The 12,188-nt window shown below is 47.1% G+C and overlaps 1 protein-coding gene across 1 annotated transcript in view; it reads left to right on the top strand.

The window, feature by feature from the left end:
* The window catches only part of SEC13 (SEC13 homolog, nuclear pore and COPII coat complex component), a 36,318-nt gene that overhangs the window by 3,381 nt on the left and 20,749 nt on the right, over positions 1-12,188 (top strand). The window contains exons 3-5 of the mRNA XM_068982220.1: positions 1,412-1,527; positions 3,964-4,115; positions 4,499-4,632. Of these exons, the coding sequence (XP_068838321.1) occupies positions 1,412-1,527; positions 3,964-4,115; positions 4,499-4,632 (402 nt within the window). The remainder of the gene's footprint in view (positions 1-1,411; positions 1,528-3,963; positions 4,116-4,498; positions 4,633-12,188) is intronic.

Here is a 12,188-nt window from a genome sequence, read left to right as displayed (position 1 = left end):
CAGCTGTTGCTTTGGGGCTTCCCAGTGGTTGCTTGGATGTGGTCGTCCTTGGAGACAGCGTGGCACATGGGTAAGACCGTCAAATCTGAGGTCCCCAGTCAGTCTGTTAACTTTAAGATGATCCAGTGTGAGGTCCCTCGTCAGTCTGTTAACTTTTCTGAGCCAGCCTTGATTTTCTTGTAGCTGAGATGGGAAATGCCATGGGTGTGCCCCCTCTCTGGGCGGGTTCATCTTGGGGAACAGATGAGACAGGGTAGTGAGGGGGGACATCTGCGTGCTCATGGCACATCACACCCCCGGCTGAATACTGCTTCTTCAGTGTCTTTAACCTTCATGAAGTTGAGGCCATTATCAGCTCCATTTAAAGACAAGGAAGCTAAGGTTCCAGGGCATTAGGACATTTTCCCAAGGTTGCATGGCAGTAAACTTGAGATAGGATTGGAGTCTCAGTGCTGTGCCCTGCTTCGTCCCAAAGTGTGCAGCAGCCTGCAGGAGCAGTGCTTCAAAAGCACCTCTGTCTCAGCACCGCCCTGCCTGCCTTCCAAGGAGCCAAGACCTGGAGTGGTGGGGAGGCTTGACTTCTCAAGAGGAATCAGGATGTCGTCCTTGGGTAGGGAGATGAGGAAGGAATCTCTAAGCAGACAGAATAATTGCTTCCCTTTGAAAGGATGTAATTGCTCCCGATGACCACAGCGCGACAGCTGATAGTTCCTGAAACCCCAAAGGTACAATGAGGAAGACATGTTATCCGTTGAAGCAGCAGGGCCAGTAAGTTCAGCAAGGCAGCAGGCAGATGGACTCAGAGGAGCCATCGCCCAGAGGGACAAGGAGCTGTGGGCGGGGCCTGGCCCTGGAGGGCAGCCTCAGTGAAGTTGGTTCATCAGTGGCAGGACCAGCAACTGTTGAAGTGCTGGGTGGAGAGTTCGGGGTCCTGGGCGCACTGCTGGGGAGAAGGTCAGGTAGAAACCCAGAACAAAGGTCTGCAGAGGATCCAGGTCCATGGGTGGAGGAAGGAGCCTAAATGGCCAAATGGAACCCTGTGTCCCGGCCAGACGTGCATTGAGGAGCTCCCTGGGGCCCGCCGGCTGTCAGAGGCCTGCTTCTCTACGTCGGCGTTAGCCCCTTGTTGTGGCACTGAGCCGAACCTCCCTGGTAGCATATGGAGCCTCGACACAGTGGGGCGGGAAGAAGGGGAGAGAAGCTGCGCGAGCTTTCCTCCCACACCCCACTGCCGGTCGGGATTGGGAGGACTTTCCCCGTGCTGTGAAGAGTCTGAAAGCAACTGGGTGTGGTTTCTCTTGTCCCTTTCAGAAGGAAGTTGCCTGTGAGAGTGTTACCAAGCTAGCTTCCTGCCAGATAGTGATGATTCTCTGAGGTTCAGTTAATCTCAGGTCCTGTCCTCCCTCTGCAGCACGACGCCCAGATGGACTACTACGGCACCCGCCTGGCAACCTGCTCGTCTGACAGGTCCGTCAAGATCTTCGACGTGCGCAACGGGGGGCAGATCCTCGTCGCCGACCTCAGGGGGTAAGCGCCCCTGACCCTGGACAAAGCCTCAGAGAGTGTTTGGGTTTCTCAGATGTGGCAGGGAGGGCTGAGAGCCCAGATCAGAGCAGCCCCTGGTATGGTTAGCAGAGAGGCTTCCTGGTCCCGGCCAGCTGACTGCCTCAGCAGGCGTCCCGGGCTAATGGGCCAGGAGCCAATCCCACCTCTGCCACCCAGATGCCCACAGACAGCCCTGGGGTGAGAGTCAGGTAACCCCCCTGTCTTCACCTGCTCACCCTCAACCCAGGCCGGGGCAGCCTCCGCCCGGGCAGTGCCTGCTCACAGGCCTTCAGTGGCTACTGCTGTGCTCAAAAGTGGGAAGCTGTCTTTTCTTTTCCTTTTTAAATACGTTCAGCGCACATGATCTAAAGTGGCTCAGAATATAATAGCAATTACGTGGCTCCTGCCGTTCGGCCTGTTTGCCCCGGCAGGCGCTCAGTGAATATTTACAAATGTTTGGTTTACCCTTCTCCCTGTGGAGATTCTTGAGATCCTGATTTTCTTTTTTGTGGCCACACTCTGGTGTTTTCCCTCTCAGTTCACTATCTCAGATGGATAGGATCCTTAATCCAGGTTCCATGAATCTCCAAGGGTTCTGTGGGTAGAATTTCAGGGGACGGTGAACTCAGAAAGGGGAAAGGGGAAAAACCACGTCTTTATTTTCAGTGACTCTGATGGGTAGCGTTTGCTTCGATTACGGCTGTAGGCCAGGAATCACTGTAGTAGTCATGGCACCTGTCCCTTTTTTTTTTAATATTTGTCTTCACTGGGTCTTAGTTGCGCCACTGGAGATCTGCTGTTTTGTTTAGACATGCAGATCTTGAGCTGTGGCTTGTGGGATCTAGTTCCCTGACCAGGGATTGAACCCAGGTCCTCTGCAGTGGGAGCTCGGAGACTTAGCCAGTAGACCACCAGGAGAGTCCCCAGTCCCTGTCACTTTGTTACCCGAAGAAGTCACGGATATTTTTTATATGACATTACAGTTGTAGCTTTCTCAAAATAGCGCTTATGCTCATCACTCCTGTGAAATTAGAATGGTTATTAGACTTGCCACTGGAGTTTGTTACTGAACGTGTTAATAAAGAAGCACGTATATCACTAATAACATAAATTGTTCTTTAACCTTTTGATGACTTTCAGTATAAATGGATTTCGTTTATAATCCTCACTCTGTGTATTTTATTCATTATCCTGAGAAGAGACCTTAGCCTTCACCAGACTACACAGGAGAGGTTAACAATCCCTGCAAGTGGGTACTCACTACATGTTTGTGAATGGATTAAAGAAAACATAGGTAAGTCAGTAGCCATTTAGGAAGACAGGCCTAGAAATTCCCATCTTCCTGGGTGTCAGGAGTCGCGTGCCTGAGGAGCCCAGTGCCGCCTTCCCCGCCCAGCGGCCGCTGGCTGAGCAGAGAGCTCACAGGGCAAGGCCTGGCTGCCAGCACTGGCTTGGACATGCTGCCTACTGTCGCTTGGTCCTTTCTGCTCAAAGTACGAAAAGACTGGAGGGTAAATTTATGCCCCATTCTTTGCTCCCTCAGTTAAAACTATGCTAATTGTAGGACGATTGAGTCTCCAGGAGTTTCATTGGTAGCTCCTTTGTGGAAGTTGCGGCTGGACCATTGTCCCAGCTAAGGGAGGTAGGCTCTTGAGTGTCCGCAGCCCCGGATGAATGGGTGAGCAGGGAGCAGCTCACAGGTGTCAAACTCGGGTTTTTTCCTTTTCTTGTCCCGAGCACTGTTTCAGACTCTTAAATGAGTTGTCACAGACATCTTCCTCATGACCACCATGTGAAAGAAGTCACGCTGACATCTCTCCTAAGAGACAAAGCCAAAGGGAGGGTAACCGCCCTGCCCTGAAGTCAGGCAGCCAGTGAGTGGGGGATGGGTGTGAAAGAGCCCGACCCATCCGCTGTGTGCTGGGTGCCCCCTCTTCTGAGCCACGGACCCAGTACAGAGCCTGGCACAGCACATCCTCAGACAGTAGTGACCAGGTGAACACACAGAGATGGGAAGGGAAGAGAGAGACCTGCCTTTTGAAAAAGTGAAGAGTAGTGGAAGGTACTAAGATGAAACATTCACTGCCTGCTCAAGAGCACAGCCTCCTCAAGGGCTCTGCTGGTTCAGGAGAGAAGGGCTGACTTGCTTTCAGCCTCAGGGTCCTCACTGTCCAGTGAAAGTCCCTTTTGGAGTGACGTTATTCAGCTCTATCCCTTTTGAAATTCTTCGGCAGTTCTCTCCTGAGAAGCCATTTACTTCTGTCCAAAGTAGTGGCCGGCAGAGTGCCCTGCGTTCCTTTCGCCCATCTGAACAGCCGGCAGAGTGCCCTCCGTTCCTTTTGCCCATCTGAACAGCCGGCAGAGTGCCCTCCGTTCCTTTTGCCCATCTGAACAGCCTCTGGCCCTCTTGCCTTGCAGCCATGAGGGTCCCGTGTGGCAGGTGGCCTGGGCCCACCCCATGTATGGCAATATACTCGCATCCTGCTCCTACGACCGGAAAGTTATCATCTGGAAAGAGGAGAATGGCACCTGGGAGAAGACCCACGAGCACACAGGACACGACTCCTCAGGTACAGCGCGGGGAGCGGGCGGGGGCAGGGGGTGTGCGGTGGGAGGGTCTGTCCACAGCGGAGGCAAGGTCCTAAGACCTAAAGCCAATACAAAGCAAAGGAAGAAGAGCAAAGACAAGGCGGCGAGGCTGGCTGGTTGGTTTTCTCCTATAAGGTTTATACGTTTCAAGTACTGGTCTTTGTTCTGAGAGTCTAAGATAGGCTTTAGCTTATGATGATGATATTAGTAGGTGATGGGTTTTTTAAATCTCAATTGACGAAATTACAACTTTCCCCAAGGTGATCCCTACGATTTTTCTTTTTTTTTTCTTTTTTTAGAAATTTAGTTAAACAGTAAGTCTCGGACGTGAAAGTCTCTCACTGTGCCTCGTTTCTTCCTGCAGTAAACTCCGTATGCTGGGCTCCCCACGACTACGGCCTCATCCTGGCCTGCGGCAGCTCGGACGGGGCCATCTCGCTGCTGACCTACACCGGGCTGGGCCAGTGGGAAGTAAAGAAGATCAACAATGCTCACACTGTAAGTCACACCCTGCCTGCGGGTGGCGGCCTCGCCACACGTCTGCCCTTCCCTCCCTAGAGAAGGGCAGGAGCGGCGTCACTGCTGTGCAGTGTGCCACAGGAGGGCTGCTGAGCAGACACCATTGGGAGGGCAGGTCTGAGGCTCTTTGCGCCGAAGCCAGACAGAGGCTACATCCAGGGAGGCCAGGCTGCACCTGCCTTATTCAGCCCAGGGCGGCGCTGGCACTGGTTCCTCCAAGTCAGGGAGGGCCAGGGCACTGGCAGGGTGGCAGCAGTAGCCTGCCTATCTGCCACCCTTGCTGTGCACACCGCAAGTTGACATGGCCTGCAGTGACCACTGGGGCCCCTGGAACTGATTGGTGTTACAAAAAGCATCATAGGAAGTTGGTTCTCTGCTTCCTGTGTAAGGGTGAAGCAGTCAAGGAAGCACTGTGAACAGTGCTGGGAGGGCTCAAATTTCTTGAGCCTCTAGTGTATGTCACGTAATCCTCACAGACGTTTGTGAATCAGAAAACTAACATGTACAGATGCGTGAGGTCACCAGTCCTGTTCTCATTTTGTGAATAGATACGTGAGGCCCAGATAACTGACTTAGAGGAGGTGCTGTGCTGGGGTTAGAACACTGGAATCTGTGTACCTCTTGTCTACACAGCCGTCCAGCCTTGATGGCCCCAGAGCTTCTGAAAGCTATCCAGACGGAAGTCAGCAGCCCCAAGTCTAACCCCGTACTTTCACAGTTCTCAGATCCTGGGAATCCACAGCCTGCCCAGCCTTCAAGGCCTCAAGAGCCTGTCTGTGGCTCTTGTTACTTGGGACCCTGTGACCTACATCTGCTGACTAACATAAAATTGAATAGGCCTAGAGGCTTCTGGAAAGATGGCAGGGAATGACGTCAGAGTGCTTGAGTCTCTTCCACATCTCTGCATAGAAACCAACAGAGCAACTTAGCAAAAACAAACCTTTCTAAGCAGTAGTTGACAACAGAACCGGGTAAAAAGGTATTTCCATAAACTCGAAAATACAAGCGAAGAGGGATGGACCAAATACAACACCAAGACTGCGTGGTATGGGCATGCGAGCAAGAGGAGGAAGTAAGTGCCTTCCAGTGGCACCTGCGGAGGACCTGCAGAGAGCAGGAGGTGTTCACGGAAAAGCACAGCCGGCCACTTGGCAGACAGCCGCTGTTTGAGAACAGGGATTCTGTACTTCTGTTTGTAACATTTTAAACTCATAAAATTAACCCTTTTAAAAAATACAGAGTTCTGTAGTTTTTACTCACAAAGTTGTACAACTCTCACCACTAATACCCAGTGGTATTATTGGGGTGATAATACTCATCACCCCAATAAGAAACCCCATTAGCAGTCACTCTCCACCCTACCCTACCCTCAGCCCTAAGCAACCCTAGTCTACCTTCTAACTCTGAATTTGCCCACTGGACATTGCCAGTGGACGTTACATATTGTCTCTGGACACTGCCTGTAAGTGGAACTATGCAGTACAGTCCACAGAAGACTCACTTCTCTCACTTAGCTTGTTTTCAAGGTTTATCCATGTTTCATCCAGATCATAGCATATATCACTGCTTTGTTCCTTTTTTATGGCTGAATAATATTCCATTGTGTGGAAAAACATATATATATGTACACACACACACATTTTATTTTGCATTTATTTCATTTTGATTCATCAGCGGTCATTACGAATAACACTCTTACAAATATTTGTGTATAAGTTTGTGGTTTTAATTTTTTTGGGTAACTGCCTGGGTGTGGAACTGCCAAGTAAGGGAAGCTCTGTTTAATTTTTTGAAGTAACTGCTAAACTGTTATCCAAATTAACTGCCCCGTTTTACATCCCTGCTAGCAGTGTATGAGGGTTTCAGTTTCTCCACATCCTTGCCAACATTCCTTTTCTTTTGGATGATAGCCATCCCAGTGGGTGTAAAGTAGTACCTCCTTGCAGTTTCGATTTGCATTTCTCCAATGACTGATGATGTTGGGCATCTTTTCACACGCTTCCTGGCCATTTGTGTATCTTCTTTGGAGAACTGACTGGGGGATGGGCTTGCACTGTCTCATACTAGGTGAGTGCAGGGGACCCACCATAAGAAAGACTGGAAAGGGGGCCGGGGAAGTCTCGCCATCGTGACCCGCTGGGCTTGCTCCCACGGCAGTGCTCCTCGTGAGCAGAGGGACGCAGAGCCAGAGAGGGATGCAGAATGGAGGGTGCAGACCAGAGTGGCGAGAGGAGCACAGCCTTGAAACCCCCAAAGCAAGTGTCAGGCCTGTTAACACTACACAGAGACAGGCTTCTGAACTTAGGAAGGCGCTCCTGGAGCTCACCATCAGGAAAGCTAATTTCACATAGAAATACCGAGAAGTATTTGAAGTGAAATCACATACAGAATTTTCCTTTAAGAAAGAAAGACTAGAATAGCACCCTTACAGACAGTGAAAGAAAGACATGCCTGCAAAAATTGAATCAGTTGTCATCAATTTCAAATCAAGCTAAAAAGACTTCTTTTTAATGACAAAAGACATAAAGTAGCATAAATGAAAATTAGAAAAATTCAGAAAAAATGAAGTGACAGGACTCAATAAATTTAAAATTATAAATAAAGACTAACTTTAGAAGGAGTGTAAGAGCAAATAAGCAACAGATAATGCCTTAAGATAAACAGTGAAAAGAAGGGGAAATCCCCCCAAGATGAAGCTATAGATAGATTTTGACAAAAAGTGAAGACAGGCCAAGATCAAATGTGAATATTAGGAGTCCAGAAGAAATCAGAACAAATACTAAAAATTGGTTAAAGAAAAACTACCTTGCTGCTGCTAAGTCACTTCAGTCGTGTCTGACTCTCTGTGACCCTGTAGATGGCAGCCCACCAGGCTCCCCCGTCCCTGGGATTCTCCAGGCAAGAACACTGGAGTGGGTTGCCGTTTCCTCCGCCAGTGCATGAAAGTGAAAAGTGAAAGGGAAGTCGCTCAGTCGTGTGTGACTTAAAATTCAAAAACTCTTTGAAACTACATATTGAGAGAGTATACCTTATATTTAAGAATATCAACCCAGAATCACAAGCCAAAGACCTAAGTATAGTGAAATTACTGGCTTTTAAAACAAATCCTTCAGGCATCTAGGCAAAAGGAGCCGTGTGATTTACAGGGGAGACAGATTATCATCAGACTTTTCACGTTCATGCATTGGAGAAGGAAATGGCAACTCACTCCAGTATTCTGGCCTAGAGAATCCCAGGGACGGGGGAGCCTGGTGGGCTGCCATCTACGGGGTCGCACAGAGTCGGACACGACTGAAGCGACTTAGCAGCAGCAGCAGCAGTGTATATGAACAAGATTGTTTTACATTGCTGGTCTTTTCATTTTAAATGCATTTCCAACATTTTGCATTTGTGCTCTTCTCACAGTTGATTTTGACACCGTATTTCTGTGGATGATTCCCTGCCTTTATGTTTCCCTTTGCCAGGGAGCTTTTCCGTGCATAGTTTTCTTGTTTCTAGATGTGACCTTCTTTGGCCCTGCCTAGAAAAATTCCTTTAACATTAGTTGCAAAGCTGGTCCGCTGGTGCTGAGTCCTCTCAGCTGTTGCTTGTCTGTCAAGCTTTTGATTTCTCCTTTGAATGTCTAAACGAGAGCCTTGCTGGTGAGAGTATTCTTGGTTGCAGGTCCTTCTGTCGCTTTAAATATGTTGTGCCGCTCCCTTCTGGCCTGTAGAGTTTCTGCTGAGAAACGAGCTGCTAACCTTTGGGGAATTCCATTGTCCGCTATTTGTTGCTTTCCCCTTGTTGCTTTTAATATTTTCTCTGTGTTTACTTTTCGTCAGTTTGATTCCTATGTGTCTCAGCATTTTCCCCCTTGGGTTATCCTGCCTGGGATTCTGCTTCCTGCACTTCCGTGACTATTTCCTTTCCCACGTTAGGGAAGTTTTCAACTATTATCTTTTCAGATATTTTCTCAGGCCCTCTCTCTTCTCCTTCTGGGACCCCTGTAATGTAAACGTTGTGTGTTTAATGTTATGACAGAGGTCTTCCTTTCTTTTCATGCTTTTCCCTTTATTCGTTTTCACAGCCGTGATTTCCACCATTCCATCTTGCAGCTGACTTATCCAGTCTTCTGGATTCCTCATTCTGCTACTGAGTCCTGCTAGTGTATTTTTCACTTCGGTTATTGTATTTTTCATCTCTCTTTGTTCTTTAGATTCCCTAGCTTTTTATTAGGTAAACGTTTCTTGTGTCTTCTTAGTCTGTGCCTCCATTCTTTTTCCAGGATCTTAAAACGTTTTTACTGTCATGACCCTGAGTTCTTTTTGGAGTAGAGTGCCTGTCTGCTCGCTTCGCTGCTCCTCTGGGGCTGTATCGCGCTTCTCCGCCTGGAACATACCCTGCCGTCTCGTTCTGTCCAGCTCTGTAACTGGCTTCTGCACCGCAGGGTGGGGGTTCTTGCTTCTGCTCTCTGCCCCTGGTGGAGGAGGCTGGTCTAACAGACTTTTGCAGGCCTCTTGGTGGGAGGGACTGGTTCCTACCCCCTGGTGGATGGAGCTGGCTCTTGTCCCCCCCGGTGGGCAGGGCCAGCTGTGGGCTCAGGAAGACCTGAGGCAGCCTGTCTGCTGATGGAGGGGGCTGTATTCCTGCCCTGCTGGTTGTTTGGCCTCAGATGTCCCAGCATTGGAGCCTGCAGGCTGTTATAAGGGAAAGTTTGTACCTTTTGACCTCTTTTCACCCATTTTGCTAATCCCTCATCACCACCTCTGGAAACCACCAATCTGTTCTTTGTATCTGTGAGCTTGGGGGTTTTTTATTAGTGTCACGTTTAAGTGAGATCATACAGTACTTGTCTTTCTCTTTCTTACTTACTTCACTTAGCATGATACCCTCAAGTCCATCCATGTTGCTGAAGATGGAAAGATTTCATTCTTGTTTTATGGCTGAATCATATTCTTCTGTGTGTGTGTGTACATACCCCACCTGTTATCCATTCATCTGTTGATGGACATTTTGCTGGCTTACATTTCTTAGCTATCATAAATGTTACAGTGAGCATGGGGGGGTGCAGATATATTTCAAATTAATGGAGAGTTTCCTTGTTGTTTGTTTGTTTTTTGGTATAAATAGCCAGAAGTGGAACTGCTGTATCTATCTAGGTGGTTTTATTTTTAACTTTTTGAGGGTCCTCCATGCTGTGTTCCATAGTGGCTGCAGCAGTTTACATCGTCAGCAGCTGGGCACAAAGGGCTGCCCTTCTCTCTGTGTGCTCACCAGCACGTGTCTGTTCGATAGTGTCGCCTCTGACAGGTGTGAGGTGCTCTCCATGGTGGTTTTGATTTGCATCTCCCTGACGACTAGTGATGTTGAGCGTCTTTTCATGTACCTGTTGACCCGGGTGTGTATCTTCTTTAGGAAACCATATATTCACGTCCTCTGCCATTTTTGAGTTGAATTATTTGCTTTTTACTGTTGAGTTCTATGAGTTCTTTTCCGTTTTGGATATTGACTGCGTATTAGGTACACGATTTGCAAATATTTTTTCCCATTCCGGACGTTGCCTTTTCACTTGGTTGACGATTTTTCTTGCTGTTCATCCTTTTCACTTGGTTGACGATTTCGCTTGCTGTTCATCCTTTTCACTTGGTTGACGATTTCGCTTGCTGTTCATCCTTTTCGCTTTGTTGACGATTTCTCTTGCTGTTCATCCTTTTCACTTGGTTGACGATTTCTCTTGCTGTTCATCCTTTTCACTTGGTTGACGATTTTGCTTGCTGTTCATCCTTTTCACTTGGTTGACAATTTCGCTTGCTGTTCATCCTTTTCGCTTTGTTGACAATTTCTCTTGCTGTTCTTCTTGTTTGGTGTAGTCCCTCTTGTTTAGATTGTCTTATGTTGCCTTTGCTTTTGGAATCAGGTGCAGAAAATCAACACCAAAATCAGTGTCAAGGACCTTAGCCCCTGTTTTCTCTAGGAGTTTTATAGCGTCAGGTCTCACATTCTTTAGTCCATTTTGAAGTAATTTTTATGTATGGTGTAAGGTAGTGGTTCAGTTCCATCCTGACGTGGCCGTCAAGTTTTCCCAACACCGTCTTTTGGAGAGACTGTCCTTTTCCCATTGTATAGTCCTGGCTCCTTTGTCATAAATTAATTGCCCACATACGCATGGGTTTATTTCTGGGTTCTCTGTTCTGCTCCACTGATCTATGTGTCTGGTTGGGTTTTATTTCTTTATTTTGAGTTTACATTTTAGGAAGGGTAGAAAGTATCGGGCACATAAGTAAATGTAGACAGTAGCAGTGTTATAAATAATGTCTGTCTGGTTTTAATGCCAGTACCATACTGTTTTGGAGAGGGAGATGGCAGCCCACTCCAGCGTTCCTGCCTGGAGAATCCCATGGACAGAGGAGTCTGCTGGGCTACAGTCCAGGGGGTCACAAGGAGTTGGACACGACTGAAGTGACTGAGCACACTGTTTTGATCACTGCATTTTTGAACTAAGGGGTTTTTGTGATTCGATACAGATTTTAGGATTGTTCTGTTTCTGTGAAAAATGGCATTGGAATTTTGACAGGAATTGCGTCAGATCCATGGATTGCTGAGTGGAACTGACGCTCCAGCAGTATTCTTCCGGTCCGTCTGCACAGACGTCTTCCGCTTGTGTTTCTCTCATCACTGTTCTCAGTGTACCGCTCTTTCACCTCATCGGTTACATTTGTTCCTAGGTATTTTATTCTTTTTGATGCACTTGTGACTGGATTGTTTCCATAGTTTCTTTTCTGATATTTCATTATTGGTATATGGAAATGTAAGAGATTTTTGTATATTGATTTTGTATCCTTCAGCTTTACTAAATTCTTCTATTGTTGCTAACAGTTTTTTTTGGTGGATCTTGAGGATTTTCTGTATATATCATTTCCAAATACTGACAGTTCCACTGTTTCCTTTCCAATTTGGATGCCTTTTATTTCTTTTTCTTGTCTAATTTCTCTTGCTGGGACTTCTAATACTTTGATGCATAAAAGTGGCAAGCATGGGCATCTTTTTCTTGTTCCTGATCTTAAAGGAAAAGGTTTCAGCTTTTCACTATTGAGAATAATGTTAGCTATAGGCTTGTCATGTATGGCCTTTATTATGTTGAGGGACATGCCTTCCATACCCATTCTGTTGAGAGTTTTATCATAAATGGGTATTGAATTTTATCAGATGCTTCTTCTGCATCTATTGAGATGATTATGTGATTTTTTTTTTTTGCTTCATTTTGTTTCCTTCAACCTGGTGTAAACACCTGCATTGATTTGTGGCTGTTAAACAAGCCTTGAATCCCTGGAGTAAATGTCACTTCATCCTGTGTGTGATCCTTTATTATATTGTTGAACTTGGCTTGCTGATTATTTTGCTGAGGATTTCATCATCTATATTCATAGTTAATAGTCTAATTATATTCTGTTTCTTCATGATTCACCCTTGCAGTGTGTTTCTAGGAATGTATCCGTTACTTCTGTTGCCATTTGTCTGCATATTACTTTTCTTAGTATACTTTGACGAGCTTTCGT

Source organism: Capricornis sumatraensis, chromosome 10 (genome assembly GCF_032405125.1).
Source record: "Capricornis sumatraensis isolate serow.1 chromosome 10, serow.2, whole genome shotgun sequence".
NCBI lineage: Eukaryota > Metazoa > Chordata > Mammalia > Artiodactyla > Bovidae > Capricornis > Capricornis sumatraensis.
This window is presented reverse-complemented; position numbering and strand designations above follow the sequence as displayed.